This window comes from Aotus nancymaae, unplaced genomic scaffold (genome assembly GCF_030222135.1).
Source record: "Aotus nancymaae isolate 86718 unplaced genomic scaffold, 86718_ANA_hifiasm-v0.15.2.pri h1tg000031l, whole genome shotgun sequence".
NCBI lineage: Eukaryota > Metazoa > Chordata > Mammalia > Primates > Aotidae > Aotus > Aotus nancymaae.
In genome coordinates, this window is record NW_026988444.1 from 1512511 (window position 1) to 1530206 (window position 17696).

The window sequence follows — 17696 nt, forward strand, 5'->3', positions numbered from 1 at the left end:
TGCATCAAATTGTTCCAATTGCACATATACCATGCCACTTAAAATTATTCCAATTGTGGACCAATTTTAAGTGGCATAGTATATGTGCAATTGGAGTCCCTGAAGGAGAGTACTGGTTGTATAGAAAAAAAGTAAAAAAAAATTGCCAAAATATTTCCAGATTTGATGAAAAGTATATAAACCCACAGACCCAAGATACTCAATGAATCCCAAGCATAACATTAAAAAAAAAAAACCAAAAAACTGGCCAGGCATGGTGGCTCATGCATGTAACCCCAGCATTTTGAGAGGCTGAGGTGGGTGGATCACCTGAGGTGGGGGATTTGAGACTAACTTGGCCAACGCAGTGAAACCCTGGTTCTACTAAAAATACAAAAATTAGCTGGGTATGGCAACATGCACCTGTTATCCCAGCTATTTGGGAGGCAGAGGCAGGAGAATCATGTGAATCCAGGAGGCAGAGGTTGCAGTGAGCTGAGTTCATGCCACTGAACTCCAGCCTGGGTGACAGAGTGAGACTCCATCTCAATAAAAAGAAAAAGAAAGATAGAAAAAGAAAGAAAGAGCACCTCATAAACAAATTGCTTAAAACCAGTGATTAGAGAAAATCTTCAAGCCAGATAAAAGGATACATTAGATATAAAAACAAAGATAAAGAAGATAGTAGATTTCTCATTAAAAAAAATCAAAGTCAGAAGATAGTAGAGTTATGTGTCTAAAGCACAGAAAAAAGAAGAAAAAAATAAAAAAACCAAACTCTCAACTCATAATGCTCTACTCAGCAAAAATACCTTTGAAATACTCAGGTGAAATGAAGACTTTTTCAAACATACAAATGCTGAAAGCACCCATTACTGATAGATGTACAGTGCAAAAAATGTTAAACAAAGTCCCTCAAGCAGAAGGAAAATGACACTAGATGGAAACTTGGAGCTACATAAATAAATGAAAGGAACTGGAAATGGTAACTATATGAGTAAACATAAACACTGGTTTCTTATTACTTCAATATATTTAAAAGAAAAGGAATATTATGCAGCCATCAAAAACAGTGAGTTCACATCCTTTGTAGGGACATGGATAAACCTGGAAACCATCATTCTCAGCAAACTGACACAAGAACACAAAATCAAACATTGCATGTTCTCACTCATAGACAGGTATTGAACAATGGGAACACATGGACACAGGGAGGGGAGCACTATACACTAGGGTCTGTTGGGGGAGAGTGGGGGGACAGTGGGGGGTGGGGAGTTGGGGGGAGATAGCATGGGGAGAAATGCCAGATATGGGTGAAGGGGAGGAAGGCAGCAAATCACACTGCCACGTATGCACCTATGCAACAACCTTGCATGTTTTTCACATGTACCCCAAAACGTAAAATGCAATAATAAAAAAAAAGGAATGTAAACGCAAAAAAAAAAAATTCTCTATTTAACAAAAATAATAACAATGTATTGTGGGACTTACACCTAGAAGTAAAATGTATATTACCAACAATAGCACAAAGGCCAGGAGGAGAAAAACGGAAGTATACTGCCATGTAGATTTTATGTAACACAGGAAGCAGAATAGTATCACCTGACGGTAGAGCATGATAAAGTAAAGATGTATACTTATAAACCCTGAAGAAATCACTTAACACAACAAAAAGTTATATCTAGTAAGCCAAAAAAGGAGATAAAATGAAATCATGAAAAATGTGCTGTATAGAAGAAGGTAGAAAGAAGATTAAGAGAACAAAGAATAGATGAACCAAATAGAAAAGAAATAGGAAGATGTTTGCTTTGAATCCAACCATATCAAAATTACATTAAATGTGAATGATCTGAACACCCAATTAGAAAATGTCAGATCGGATTTAAAAAACCAAGATTCAATTATAATTTGCCTAACAAGAAACCCACCTAAAAAATAAAGACACAGATGAGTTAAAAATGAAAGGATGGTGTGGTAGGCAGTGCCTAGTGTGGTTCCCACTGAACTTTACCTTCTGGTATCCACGCCCTTCTCTCTTCTTCTTGAGTGTGGGCAGAACCTTTGATTTGCCACTAACCAATAGACTATGGCAAAGGTGACAGGAGGTCGTTTCTGTGAGTACATTACAGAAGATTAGAACTTCTGTCGTGGAAGCAGATTATCTCTAAGCTTGTCTTCTCAGCTTGCACGCTTTGATGGAGCAAGTTTCATGTTAGAGAGCCACATGACAGGTGCTATGGTTGCAATGTTTGTGTCTCTCCAAAATTCATGTTGAAACTTAATTCCCAATGTAATAGTATTAAGAGGTGGGGTCATTAGGAAGTTATTAGGCCCTCATAGATGGGATTAGTGCCATTATAAAAGGGCTTGAGGGATTAAATTTACCTCTTTCATTTTTTCTGCCCCCTGCCTTGTGACAATGCAGCAATACAATGACATCTTGGAAGCAGAGAACAGGTCCTGACCAGACAATGAATCTGCTGGCACCTTGATCTTGGACTTCCCAGCCTCCAGAACTGTGAGAAATAAATTTTTATTATTTATAAATTACAGTCTTCGGCAACAAGGAACTGAGGATGGCCTTCAACCAACAGTTGGCAATGAACTCAGATTCTCAGTCAAATAGTCCTTGATGAACTGAATTCCACCAATAACCATATAAACTTGGCAGCAGATTCTTTCCCAGTTGACACTTCAGATGAGACTCTAGGCCTTGTTGTTATCTACATTGGAGTCTTGTGAGAGACCTGGGAGCAGAAGACCCAGCTAAGACATGCCCGAACTCTCGACCCATAGAAACTGTGAGATAATACATGTATTGTTTTAAGTCTCTAAATGTATGCTAATTTGTTACAAAGCAATAGATTCAGGTAGAAAAAGGTATTCCAAGCTAACACTAATAAAAAAAAAGCTGTGTTGATATCAGACTAACTAGTTTAATATCAGAGAAAGTAGATTTTAAACCAAATGAAAAAAATATATACATATTTATATTTTTGAGACAGAGTATCAATCTGTCACTCAGGATAGAGTGCAGTGGTGCGATAATGGCTCACTGTGGCTTTGGACTCCCGGGCTCAAGTAATCCTCCCGCATCAGCCTCTCGAGTAGCTGGGACTACACGTGTGCAGCATCAACCCTGGCTAAGGGTTCTTGCTATGTTGCTCAGGCTGGTCTCAAACTCCTGACCTCAAGCAATCCTCCAGTCTTGGCCTCCCAGAGTGCTGGGATTACAGGTGTGAGCCACTGCACCTGGCCTAAACCAAAGAGTATTACTAAAGATAAATAATTTCATAATGACAAAAAGGTCGGCTTTTCAAAAGGACAGAATAATGCTAAGCATTTATGTATGTAATAATAGAACTTCAAATTTCTTAAAATAAAAACTGATAGAACTGCAAAGAGAAACAGACAAATCCACAATTATACTTAGAGTTCAACACTCTTCTTTCAATGAATTGTAAAACAAGTCCAGTGAAAATCAGCAAGGAAATAGAAGTCTTAAACAACACCGTTAGGCAACTTGATTTAATTGACATTTATAGAATGCCCCATTGAACTACTGCATCTAGTACGCATGAAACACTTACCAAGGTATAGCATGTCTTGGATCATAAAACAAGTCTCAGTAAATTTAAAAACGAATAAAATCATACAAAGTAAATTCTATTGTCACAATGGAATTAAATTAGAAATCAGTAATAGATACCTGGAAAATCCCCACATACTTGAAAACTAAATAACATACTTCTATATAACCCATGATCCCAAACAATTAGAAAGTATTTAAAACTGACTGAAAGTAAAAACACACATATTAAAATTTGTGGGATTCAGCTAAAATAGTATGTAGTGAGACATATCTAGCACTAAAAGCCTATATTAAAAAACGTGAAAGTTCCCGAATCAATGACATTAACTTCCACCTTAAGAAATGAGAAAAGAAGAGCCAATGAAACGCAATGCGAGCAAAGAAAGAATAATAGAGAGTATAGTGGAAATCAATGAAATAGACAATAGAGAAAAACAATGAAACCAAAAGCGAGACTGATTGGGGAAAAAAAGATGAATTCTAGTATCATGAATGAGAGAGGTGATATCACTGTGGAATCTACAGCTCTTAAAAGATAATAAGGAACAACTTTATGGTAATAAGTTTAACAATTTAGCTGAAAGAGGTCAATCTCTTAGAAAATACAAACTATTAAAGCTCACTCAAAAAAACAAACAAAAAGAAAGAATCTGAGTAGCCCTATAGCTAGCAAAGAGATTAAATTCATAGTTAAAAACCTTATCACAAAAAAACTCCATATCCAGATAGCTTTACTGATGAATTCTACCAAAGATTTCAGGAAGAAATAATAATTTTACACAAGGTCTTCCAGAAAATAGAAGAGGAGGAAATACTTCTCAAATTATTTTTGAGGCTAGCATCACTCTGATAGTAAAACCAGACAAAGATATTACAAGAAAATAAAACTGCAGACCAATATTTTTTAAGAACATAGATGAAGATATTAAATATTTTTTTCCAGCAAATCAAACCCAACAATATATAAAAAAGGATAACTCCTCATGACTAAGTGTGGCTTATCCCAGTTGGTTTAATATTTGAAAATTAATCAATATAAATCATTATATTAACAGACAAAATTTACACCATATGATCATCTCCATATATGTAGAAAAAGCACTTGAGAAAATTCAGTATTAATTCATTCATAATACAAACTGTCAGTAAACTAGAAACAGAAGAAGCTCTCTATCTCTGAAAAAAGGAATCTGTAAAATTTTACAGCTAATATTGTACTTAGTGGTAAATTAATACTTAGGATCAGGAACAAGAAAAATTGTCTGCTCTCATCACTTTTATTCAACACTGCACTGGAGGTTCTAACCAGTGCAATAAAACAAGAAGAAGTAATAAAAGGCATCTAGATTGCAGAAGAAGTAAAATTGTATTTATTTGTAAATGGCATGATTGCTCCCAAGAAATCCTATGGAATTCTACTATAACGCTTAGTGAGTTTAGAAGGGTTATAGGATACAAGGCTAATATACAAAAATAAATTATTATAAATTTTATAAAGTAGCTACACATAATCAGAAATGGAAATTTAAATATACAATTGACAGCAGTATCAAAAAATGAAATAATTAGGGATAAATCTTACAAAATACATGCAATCCCTGTACCTTAAAACTATAAAACACAGCTGAGAAAAATTAAGGAAAAAAATAAATAAATGGAGGAATATATTGTGTGCATGATTTGGAAGCCTCAAAATTTTTATTTTTATTTTTCTCCAAATTGATTTATAGATTCATGGTAACCCCACTCAAAACACAGCAGGCTATGTTGTAGAAATGGACGAACTGAATCTAAAATTCATCTGGAAATGCAAAGGAGCTCGAATAGCCAAAACCGACTTCGAGAAAGAGGAACAATGCTTGAAAACTTACACTATCTGACTTCAAAATTTATCATGAAGTTACAATATTTAAGACAGTATGGTATTGGTGTTAAAATAGGCAAATAGAGCAATGAAACAGAATAGAGATGAAGGGGGATGGCTTTGCTGTCACACCCTGGTGACCTTGCACATATCCACATAGGCCACAAAGCAAAACTGGAACCACTACTGAATCTACATCTTGGCAGAACACCTGACTGCTCCTGGATTGGAAGCTTGTAAGGAGTTGCTATAAGGCCCTTGCCCCCTCGCCTGGCTATGTCCCCTAGGAGGCTGCCATGAGACAGTTTCTCAATGCCTTCTGGATTCTGAGGAGGCAGGGAGCTTCCTGCTTCAGCCCCTTCAGAATAGAGATACAGACGACGAACCTCTCATCTCAGATCTAGGCATGGCTGCTCAGCAATGGGGTATCCTTCAACTTGCGTTGACCTCATCCAGCCCCTTTTGCCTTGGTGTTATCCTTCTTGGTGTGTGGGACAAAGACCATGAGGAGACAACAACACTGGCTACTCTTCCTTTCACTCTTTTTTTTTTTTTGAGACAGAGTCTCCCTGTGTTGCCAGGCTGAAGTGCAGTGGCCCTATCTCGGCTCACTGCAGCCCTTGCCTCCCTGGTTCTAGTGATTCTCCTGTCTCAGCCTCCCTAGTCTAATTTTTGTATTTTTAGTAGACGGGGTTTCACCATGTTGGCCAGGATGGTCTCGATCTATTGACCTTGTGATCCACCTACCTTGGCCTCCCAAAGTGCTGGGATTACAGGCATGGGCCACCGTGCCCAGCCTTCCTTTCACTCTTTATGTAATAAGGTGGCTCCTCACATCTTCACCAGGTGAATCAGTCAGACCTTGCCCTGTTTTGCACATGCTTGACAAGAGATTCCAGAAATAAACTCATGCATTTGTCCATTAATTTTTGACAAAAGTCAAAGATGATTTGGTGGAAAAAGGAAGGGTTTAGATACATAAATACTTATGATTTTTGACTAACAGTGCTGGAACTGTCAGATATCCACATGCAAAAAAAAAAAAATTTTAATCCACGCTTCACATCAAATTCAGAAATGAACTCAAAATGGATCACAGACTTAAATGTAAAATGTAGAGTTATGAAATTTCTAGAAGAAAATGTAAGAGAAAATCTGTATGACCTTGGGTTAGGCAAAGATTTTTTTAGATACCATAACCCAACATAATCCTTAAAAGACAAAAAAATGGATAAACTGGACTCCATAAAAATTAAGAACTTCTGTTTTTCAAAAGATATTGTTAAGAGAATAAAATCTAAGCCAGAGACTGGCAGGTAATACTTATAAATCACTTATCTCATAAGAGACTCGTAACTAGAATATCCCAAGAAACCTCAAAATTAAATAAGGAAACAAACAACCCAATTTTAAAAATGGGCAAAAGATTTGAACAGACACTTTACCAAAGAAGACATAGTCATGTACCTTATAATGATGGTTTTGGTCAACAGCAGACCATATACACAATAGTGGTCCCATAAGATTATACTGTACCTTTTCCATGTTTAGATACACAAATACTTCCCATTGTGTTACAATTCCCCACAGTATTCAGTACAGTAGCATACTGTCCAGGTTTGTAGCCTGGGATCAAGAGGCTAAACCATATAGCCTAGGTGGGCAGTAGGCTATGCCATCCTGGTTCATGTAAGTACACCCTGTGTTTACACAATGATGAAATGACACATTTCTGAGAATGTATCCCCGTTGTTAAGTGACAAATGACTGTATGTGGATGGCAAGTAAGTTCATGAAGCAATGCTCAACATCACTAGTTACCAGGGAAATGAAAATCAAAACTATAACGAGATATGTCTACACACCTATTATAATGTGTATAATTAAGGCCTGACCATACCATGTATTGGTGGAGCAACTGGAATACACAGACTTCGCTGGTGGGGATGTGAAATGGTACAGCTTTCTAAACTAGTTGAGCCATTTCTTAAATAGTTATTATTTTTTTGAGACAGGGTGTCAACTCTAACACCCAGACTGGAGTGCGGTGGCGTGAACATGGCTTACTCCCGGGCTCAAGCGATTCTTCCACCTCAGCCCCCTAAGTAGCTGGGCTGCATGCCACCATGTCTGGCTAACTTTTGTATTTTTTGTAGAGATGGAGTTTTGCTGTGTTGCTCAGGCTGGTCTTGAACTCCTGGACTCAAGTAATCTGCCTGTCTTGGCCTCCCAAAGTGCTGGAATTACCGGTGTGAGCACTGCACCCAGCCTAACGGTTAGGTTCTTAATCATATCATATGACCTTGCCATTCCAATCCTAGGTATTTATTCAAAAGACATAAAAGCATATGGCTGTTCAAAGGCTGGCACACAAATGTTCATGGTAACTTTGTTTGTAAAAGACCCAAACTGGAAAAAATCAAATGTCTCCCAACATATGAGTGGATGAACACACTGTGGTTCATCCATACCATAAAACGCTACCCAGGAATAAAAAGGAATGAACTATGATACACACAGCAACACAGATGAATCTCAAAATAGTATGCTGAGCGAGAGAAGCCAGATAAAAAACAGCCCATTCCATTTATACAAAATTCTAGAAAACGCAGACTAAGCAGTGACAGAAAGCAGATGCTAGGGATGGAGGAGGAGGAAGGGGCCACGGGAGGGAGAACAGTGGGCACAGTGAGGCCCCGGGGGGATGACAAGTATCCTTCGTCCATGGACGGTGGGATTTTGCATGAGTGTATAAGTCTGTGCAGTTTATCAAATTGTACGCCTCAAACACGTGCAGCTTGCTGAATGCCAGTCACACCTCAGTAAAGCTGCTTTTAGAGAACATTGCTAGGACCTGTTTGCTTCCTCATTCTCAAGACTGGTGCGGGTCCACGTGGCCCTCTGAGGTCCCCATCTGAGCTCAGCTGATCTTTCTTAGGTGGGGCCCCCGCTGAGCGCCCGGCAGCCCCGCCTGCCTGCGTTGCTGCCCCTGCTGGGCGGGACATACAGGCAGCTTGGACAGTTGCTGGAAAAGTAGCAAAGGCGATGCGGTTTCTGAGAGTCGCGCGGGTTCCCAGCACTAAACGTGGGTGACTTAATCTTCCCCAGAGATAGAAGGCCACGCAATGACAACTCCAAGGCCAGGGGCCGGAGCATTTTGACTAACAGAAATGTCAAGATGACACCATGCAAGCCGAGAAACACCAACACGAGTCCTGTGTCAAGACTCGTGGCCCCGCTGCCTCTCCGGGACCCGGGGCACCTGCTGGGAGGGCGCTCTCCAGGGACGGGGGCTGCGGGACCCCCGGACCCCGCGCCCGGGCGCGAACCGGCTGCGCGGCCGCTGGGCCTCCCTAGAGGCCGGCACAGCCCCGCTTCCGTGCGGGCCTGGAAGCCCCGCCCGAGGAGCTAACCATTTATGTCACACTGTGACAATTATTCTGCATAAAATTATCATTAAAAACCCTAATTTTTCAGCCTCCAACCCCGCCAGTGGCCTTTTAGCATCCCCGGCTCCGGCGGCTGCGGCCGTGATCACCGCGCTCATTACCTCGGCGTGGCGCCTCCCGCGCGCGCTCGCAATCAAGCGCTAATTAAACCCGTCCGGGCCGGGGCGTGGGGCGAAGGCCGGGAGTGCCGGGTCTGGCGTCCCGGGTCAGGGGCCTTGGATCTGGGTCCCGAGGCCAGGGCCAGGGTAGGGACGGGGTGGACCCGGGCCTGGGGACGGGCGGCCATGGGCGGGCCAGGGTGCAGGGGCTGGGACGGAGACCGGGTCGGGGGTCTGGGTGGGGGGCTCTGGTCTTGGGGCGGGGCGGGGCCGCGGGCCTGACCCCCGGTCCTTACCCGAGTGAGGCGGCGGAGCGGCAGAGGTGCAGAGGCGCCAGGCCCTCGGCGCTGAGCAGGTCGGGGTCGGCGCGGTGCTGCAGCAGCAGGCGGGCGCAGGCCGTGTGGCCCCCGAGGCAGGCTTCGTGCAGGGCGCCGCGGCCGCCGGGGCTGGCGTCGGGGTCCGCGCCGCGGCCGAGCAGGTGTCGCACGCAGGCTGCGTGGCCGTGGGCCGCGGCGATGCACAGGGGCGTGGTGAGCTCGCGCTTGTACTCCAGGGTCCAGAGGCCTGCGGGGAGGGAGCGGGGATGTCAGGACCCGGGGGAGGATCGAGGGGGTGATGGTGGGCCGTGTTCATTAAGGCAGACGGAGGGAGAAGCCGTCTCTTCCAGGTAGGTACCAGGTGGGCGTGTAGGGCGAAGAGGATAGAATCAGAGACACACATAGAGGCAGAGAGCAGAGAGACACTGGGAAGAGACAGGCGGAGACGGAGGAAGAAATAAAAAGGAGAGACTGAAAAGGCTAGAACTGAGCCAGAGAGATGGGGCGCCAGGAACTAAGCAGCAGGAGGGTTTTGCCAAATACGGGGTGACTGGGAAATGGGGTCAGTTAACAGCTGTCCAAGCAGGGTGCACGGTAGGCGAATTTAAGTGAGGAATTCACATGTTCCAGGCCCTGAGTTAGGGGCAGCTTGAAAGAGGAAAGTCCTCCCTTCGCTGAGCCCCAAACTTATCCCTTTATCATTAAGAAGAGACAACAGACAAAATAGACCGACCCACGCATCACCAAGGTTGTTCAAGACAAGGACTCAGAGAAAGTTTAGCTGTCTTGCCAGTGGCTGCGTTTTTAGAAGCACCCTTTGATGTGGCGGTCCACATTCAGCACAATCCTGGTTTGTTTCTTTGCGCTTTTTAGGGGGGTGTGTGTGTGTGTGTGTGTGTGTGTGTGTGTAGGGTTGCTCTTTCTTGAGTGATGAATGGAGCAGGTGCTATATATTTTTACTTCTCTGAAAACTTTGGCACTTTCAAAAAGCCCGTAGAAGGTTGTTAGCGGCCAGGAGCACTAGTGGAAATGGGGGACATAGTCCCTGGTGAATACACATCAAGGGACAGGATTTCACATGGCAGGAAGGCCTCTGATAATGATGGAAGAATCGATACCATGGCTGTAATGAGCCGCAGAGGAGACCCTTTTCACAGGCCACCTCCTTCCCGGGACCCATGCTGAGCAGCCTTGAAAGCCCATTCATTAATTACCTACCTGCATGTGGTGCAGAGTTCCAGCCGCTCTGAGTCCCCGAGGCCCAGCCTGGAGCTTGTTGTGCACTCAGTGGGGGAAGGGGGGCCTGTGGGACTGGCGTGGAATGGTGGTGGCCAGAGGCCCCGCGGACAGGGAACCTCATGGGTCTGGGCTGCCCTTCCCAGTGAAGCCCAGGTCCGATCTGGAGGGGGTGATGGATGTAGTCTATCTACATTGTTAGCCACATGATAATAATAACCTACATTCCTGCAGGCGCCAGCTCTTGGTTTTTTGATTCAACTCATTTTTCTGAGAGATGAAGGCTACTTACTGCCTTCTTTGGGGAATGAAAGTCCCCAACCCAGCCCCACCCTCCCCTAGCAGCTCAGTAAACCCACCCTGGATTCCTAAGTCTTCCCAGAGACTGATGGGAAGAAGCCGTAGGTGGGCACCTAGCTCAGGCTAGCATGGACCAGCGCTGTCTCCAGGTCCTTGGAGATGTGATCAGGAAGCCTGCAATCAGCTTTCTGTAACTCCCACCCTCTGGTTTCAGTTCTGACACCAGGAGGGACATGGATTAAGGCTTCTCTGCGTGTTGTGCGTCCCCGTAAGCATCAGCTCCCCCAAGCCAGCAGTGCTCTCCATGGCTGTGGGCTGGATGGACCAGCATTCCACCACAGAGGGGCACCGAGGTGCTGACCGCTGACCGCTGGGGATTGGCTCCGTGTACTCAGACAGATCCCTTCCCCACCAGGGGAGCTGGAATTGGCCACCGGGAAGTCTCTTCATTAGCGTGGGTAGAGCACATGGGGCCGCTGTTTTCAAACAGGGTCTGTTTGTTTCTGCGCTGGACCTGCTGCAGGGCAGTCAGGCGGCTGTGCGGAAGGAGCCTGGAATCAGGCAGCCTGAGCGCTCCCTCCCCCTCTTTCCAGCCTGCATGGAGGCCCCGGGCTGCTACTTAGTGTTGGGGCCTCGATTTCCTCAGTACCAGCCACATCCCTTCACTGTGGGTGTGCTCCAGCGTCCTGTCGTCCAGGTGTGCCACAGAACAGCAGCAGAACTCAGGGGTGGGAAGATTCAGGAGGGAAAGAGAAGCCTGATTTTGGATATAGACAATGTGCAAATAATGGGTGAACACGGCTATCTGAAACTGTGACATTGGCGTATGTGTATGTCCAGGGTTGCAGTTGGCATTTTTGGTCTGGGACAGGCAAGGGAGAGGAGACCCAGAAGGGCTCAGCTGGGACGTGCAGCCCCAGCTGGAACTGCCGTTTCCCTTTCCTGCAGCCCCCACCGCCTCCCTGGTTGGCAGGAGCTGCTCGGCCCTCTGACAGTGTTTTGAGTTTATTCCCTTCTCCCCATGTGAGGTATAAACAGAACTGTGTTGGAAGCCGACATTCTGCATTCTTTGCCTGCCAGAGCTCAAGAGTCAGGAACATGGGACACTGGCCGCCAGCCACTGACCTCAGATTCTCAAACCCCATGGTCTGGCAGAACTGCTGTAGATTTCAACATATGAACCTTCTTGGTAAACGTGCTCCATCTGAGCCTGTGGTGGTTGGGGTGCCCAAAGCAGAGCGCCGGCCGAGAAAGCCCCAGATGCAGCCTGGTGGTCAGCAAGTGTCTGCACATCCTGAGTGGGCAGGGGAAGGAGGGGACCTCTCTCCACTTGGGAGGTCTGCTTGCCTGCCCAGCGCACAGTGACCGTGTTCAGGCAGCAAGGGCACCTGCACACATGTACGAAGTCAGGACCTCTGGTTTCTTCCCCTTTCCTTCCCCATTCTTGGGCTTCCCCAGATTTCAGGAGGAGGATGTACAGAGAGCCCTGGGGTTCTGCCCCTACTGATGCCGGCTGTGCCCTGGTCACCCTGCTGTAGCTGTGGCATTTGCAAATTCATAGAAGGAGCTCACACAAAGCTGTGTGCCAGAGGCTGCTCCAAGTGCAATCGAAGGAGAGACTTTCCTTTTCCAGCACCCACCTCCCTGGCTGCCAGATGCAGTACAGACAGCTCTGCACCCAAACTGATGCTCCTTTGTAAAGAAAAGAGGCACACCCAGCATCATCAGACAGCCGTTCCCACCAATTGCTGCTTTGCCTTTCCAACTGGATCTCTTATATGCCATCACCTAAAACCTACACTTCAAAACCACTGCAGAGCAAATTTCATCTGACGTCCTTTTCTCGTGAATGTTAAACCCAGGGCCACTGTGCCCAGTCTACACACAGGAGCCTTATGTTCCAGAAGAGTATTAGTAGCCCCTTAAAAATAAATGAGCTTTAAAGAACAAGGATACCTGACAGTCCAAACGTGGCTGGAGATTTCACCTGCCATTCCATCTCATCCTTATTGATCTCAAACACCACATTGGCATCCCGGAAGAACTGGTCCATGAGAGGCTGAAGATGGTCCAGGTCCCCTGCGACCAGGGCAGTGTGGTACTCCAGCACTGGGGACCCTGCTGTAGCTTGAGGCTCCTTCTCCATCTTTTGAAAGATTTGAAGTTTTCCTCTCACTGGCCCTGGCTGTCTCTCCATTGCAATGCCGTTGATTTCAGAACAGTTCTTCAGGAACGGGAAAGATGGTCTTATGGAGTGTGAGCTATTTCTATTGTCATTACTCAATTGTCATCCAGTTGGGGCTCAATGGTGGTGTATTTATAACTCCTGTGGGCTCTGATGTGATAAAGGTTACTTGATATGACCAGGGGCATGTGACCACCGGGATGCCGCAGCGCTCAGCCACCCGCTTTGTGATGATATAGATGTGTCCGGAGACAGACGCATCTGGATAGCTCCAAAGCAGCTCTCCATGCACTGAGGGCAGACTCCCAGCACACGTTTAACTGTGATGGACCCTTTGTCCTGCTGTTGGGCAGATGATTCCCCAGTCTTAAATAGCATTGCATTCACCTGTTTGTGTGGAGTAAGTGACTCACTTATAAATATGACTTTAGTGACCAGCTACTTAGCAAATAAGTAATATCCTCTCAGGTTTAAAAAAAGTACCATATTTAGAATCTGGAACTAAAAGTCTTAAACTCAGAGGAGAGAAACAAGTATTTATGAAGCACCCAGTGTACACCAGGTGCTTTTTAAGTATTACCATATTTACTCCCAATAACAACCACATTAAGGAAATAGCGTGGTCACCGCCGCTCAGCAAGTTAGTGACTGCGCTGTGATTGGAACCCATGAGCATCTGTCTCAAGAGTCTGTTCTCTGTCCACCACGCCACTCAGGTGGCTTCCAGTTGCATCAGGCAGGACCTACTCAGAACCGGGCCAGCGCTGTCAGGAGCCACTTTCCAGAGAGGGCTCTAGGCCGCCCAGGATTTAGTTTCTCCAAGCGAAGGCGGTGGCAGGTAGCAGGACCTACTCTCGGGTTGATAGGGCTGCAGGGGTCTGTCTGCCGTCACTACCTGGCACTCTCCACTCCCAGCTCTTGTATGGTTTGGGTGCTACAAATGGTTTCTACTTTTTTTTTTTTTGAGACAGAGTTTCATTCTTTTGCCCAGGCTGGAGTACAGTGGCACAATCTTGGCTCACCGCAACCTCTGTCTTCCCATTTTAAGCGATTCTCCTGCCCCAGCCTTCCGGGTAGCTGGAATTACAGGCACATGTCATCACACCCAGCTAAATTTTGTGTTTTTTTTTTTTTTTTTTTTTTTTTGAGACGGAGTTTCGCTCGTTTCCCAGGCCGGAGTGCAATGGCGCAGTCTCGGCTCACCGCAACCTCCGCCTCCTGGGTTCAGACAATTCTCCTGCCTCAGCCTCCTGAGTAGCTGGGATTACAGGCACGCGCCACCATGCCCAGCTAATTTTTTGTGTTAGTAGAGACGGGGTTTCACCATGTTGACCAGGATGGTCTCGATCTCTTGACCTCATGATCCACCCGCCTCGGCCTCCCAAAGTGCTGGGATTACAGGCTTGAGCCACCGCGCCCGGCCTAAATTTTGTGTTTTTAGTAGAGACGGGGTTTCACCATGTTGGCCAGGCTGGTCTCCAACTCCTGACCTCATGATGCGCCTGCCTTGGCCTCCCAAAGTGCTGGGATTACAGGTGTGAGCCACCACACCCGGCTGGTTTCTATATTTATAAATAGTTGGGAAAAATCAAAAGAAGACTATTTCATGATATGTGAAAGTACATGAATTCAAATTTCACTGTCCATAAATAAATTTACTGGGAGCCCCGCCATGCTCATACATTTGCATATGCTTTTGAATTTATAATGACAGAGTTCAGTTGTGGTGACAGTGACTGCATGCCCCACTAAGTCAGAAATGTTTATTATCCAGCCCTTCACAGGAAAAGTCGGCCTCTGCTCTGGAAGTTAAGAGTTAACCACAGCCAATTCTTGCTAATAAGTGATTACTGGCTGGGCATGGTGGCTCACACCTATAATCCCAGCATTTTTTTTTCTTCTTTTTGAGACAGAATCTTGCTTTGTCACCCAGGTTGGAGTGCAGTGGTGCCATCCCCACTCACTGCAACCTTTGCCTTCTGGGTTCAAGTGATTCTCCTGCCTCAGCCTCCCGTGTAGCTGGGATTACAGGCATGCACCACCACGCCCTGCTGATGTGTTTTTTTTTTTTGGTATTTTTAGTAGAGATGGGGTTTCACCATGTTGGCCAGGCTAGTCTCAAACTCTTGCTCTCAAGTGATCTGCCCACCTCAGTCTCCCAAAGTGCTGGGCTTACAGGCATGAGCCACCTTGTCTGGCCAATCCCAGCACTTTGGGAGGTTGAGGTAGGAGGATTGATTGAGTCCAGGAGTTTGAGACCAGGCAGATAGCAAGACTTCCCCATCTCTAAAAAAAAAAAAAAAAATTAGTTGGGCATAGTGATGTGCACCTGTGGTCCCAGTTACTTGAGGGGCTAAGGTGGGAGGATCAGTAGAGCTTGGGATTGTGCCACTGTACTCCAGGCTGGGCAGTGGAGTGAGACCCTGTCTCCAAAAAAAAAAAGTACTACCTAAAATAAGTGAGGCTTCTCTTTCTTGGTTTGAAGAGTGTCTTTTTGCTTTTTATCCCATCCATGTTCTCTGTTGCCATGACCAATGATGAGCAGATGTGTGTTTCAAGGGCTGTGGCCACTCCGAGGATGTGTGAGGGAGGCCCCATTGGACACTGCAAATGCTCAGGTTCTGACATTCAGGCTGGAGTGTAGTGGTGTGATCTATGCTCACTGCAACCTCTGCCTCCAGGGTTCAAATGGTTCTCTTGCCTCAGCTTCCTGAGTAGCTGGGATTACAGGTATTTGCCACCATATCTAGCTAATTTTTGTATTTTTAGTAGAGGCAGGGTTTCACCATGTTGGCTAGGATGGTCTCAAACTCCTGACCTCAGGTGAACCATCCACTTCTGCCTCCCAAAATGCTGGGATTACAGGTGTGAGCCACCATGCCCAGACTGTCTCGTCCTCCCTCCTTCTTCCCTTCCTCCCTCCCTACCTCCCTCTCTTTCCTTCCTTCCTTCCTTTCTTCCTCTCTCTCTCTTTCTCTCTCTCTCTCTCTCTTTCTTTCTGTTTTTCCCCACTAGGAAGTTGGAATGGGCCAATGACAGTGGGCTACAGAATCCTTTGGCCTGTGCACAACACAAACCATGTGAGCAGAGGCTGGAGGGAGGTGAAAGGCTCAGGAGAGCTTTGCCTGGATGAGCAGAGAGAAGGCCAGTGGAGCAGTGCCCAGGAGGGCTAAGCAGACCCTCGCCTAGGGAGGTAGGAATAGCACAAGCCCCCATTTGCTCACAGCCAGTGTTAGACCTGGGGACCGATGGGATCCCGTCCCCACGTGGTATTGCAACCAGGAAGCAATGGCAGAGAAACAACAGGGCAAAAGATGTGAAATCAAGGAATAGAGCTCGTCGGGCTGTGCATCCCTGGTCACGGTCAAACTTCTTAAGCCTCCTCTTATCCTATTTCTTCTCTCTCAGTCTTCTCTGCACACAAAGGCTGCCCTGTGACTCCCCCTAACACTCGCTAAGTGCCCCCCGACCTCTGAGTGTCCAGCCAGAGCAGGCTTTCTGTGTGGGCTCTTTATTTGGAAGAGCAGCCCGGCCTTTGGGTTGCCCCTTTCACCCAGATCTTCTACAATGAAGGGGTGCCCAGCAAAGGGAGAGCTTTGATTTTCCTTAGAAGAGATTGCAGCAAAGGGTGGAGTAGAAATCACACACATTTATAGTTTGATATCGATGTGTTCTGACCCTTGTTGTAGAACCCTTGATCTGACCTTAGTTACAGGCATGAGTTTATGTGCACGGGCTGACCCAAGGCCTGGAGGTTCACCCCATGATAAAACCCACCTGTCTTCTTCTACAGAGGAGGGCAGCAGGGGTGCTGGGTGGGGAGGGACGAGGCCACGTCTGGCCATCTACGATGCAGGGGGATAAGGGACAGGGGCTGTGCTGTGAAAGCTGAGGGGTTCACACGGGTGAGACTTAGCCTCGGCTGGGTGTCTGCGGAGACTTGGCCATGACCCAAGTTGGTTGCCGCAGGGGCCGTGGGTTTATCTTTTACCATGTTTGTCTGACCTCTGGGTAGAGGCTCAGTTCTGAGGCTGCAGAAGGGCCCACCAGGCTTAGCTCTTGGGGGTCAGGGACAGCTGCACTGGGGGGCTGCTGCTCCCTGGACATCCACTGCTAATGACTCTGCATCAGGTGTCTCCCTGCAGGTGGATACCCTTGAGGTCATTTGCAGATGAGGAAACTGGGACTCACAGACTCAGTTACCTTTCTCAAGGCTTCTCAATCCTGGCATAGCCAATGCCCAAGGGCTTCCTATGTTGCCCTCACTGTTGTCCCCGGAGCATGCCACACCTGAGCGCGGGGATCTGCAGTCCCCCGACTGTGCCTTCATCTCTCCAGGTCTGTGCAGGCTGTTCCTTCTGCCTATGGTCCTTCTTTTCCCCTCCTTGCCTGGCCAGCCTCATTCATCCTCCAACACAGCTTAGCCTCCCCTGACCTCCAAGACCAGTCCTGGTGTCTGTCCTTGTACTCTGACGGTGGCACTGGGTCCTTGTCTGTGTCCCACTTCACCATGAGCTTCTTGAGGGATGGTGGGAGCTGCTTCTTCCTCAGTGGGAAGCTCTCCATGCCCCGCAGTGTTCCACACACAAGGTCTTCAATTCAAATGGTGAAGAGAAAGAATGGACTGGACTCTTTGAAATGTGCTCAACATTAAAAATTCTTCAGTGGTTCTTGCT

The 17696-nt window shown here is 46.4% G+C and overlaps 1 protein-coding gene across 1 annotated transcript in view; it reads right to left on the bottom strand.

Moving 5' to 3' along the window:
* The window catches only part of ASB18 (ankyrin repeat and SOCS box containing 18), a 78081-nt gene that overhangs the window by 42113 nt on the left and 18272 nt on the right, over nucleotides 1-17696 (bottom strand). The window contains exons 2-3 of the mRNA XM_021676895.2: nucleotides 12792-12914; nucleotides 9279-9546 (exon numbers count right to left, since the gene is read on the bottom strand). Coding sequence (XP_021532570.2) covers nucleotides 9279-9546; nucleotides 12792-12914 — 391 coding nt within the window. The remainder of the gene's footprint in view (nucleotides 1-9278; nucleotides 9547-12791; nucleotides 12915-17696) is intronic.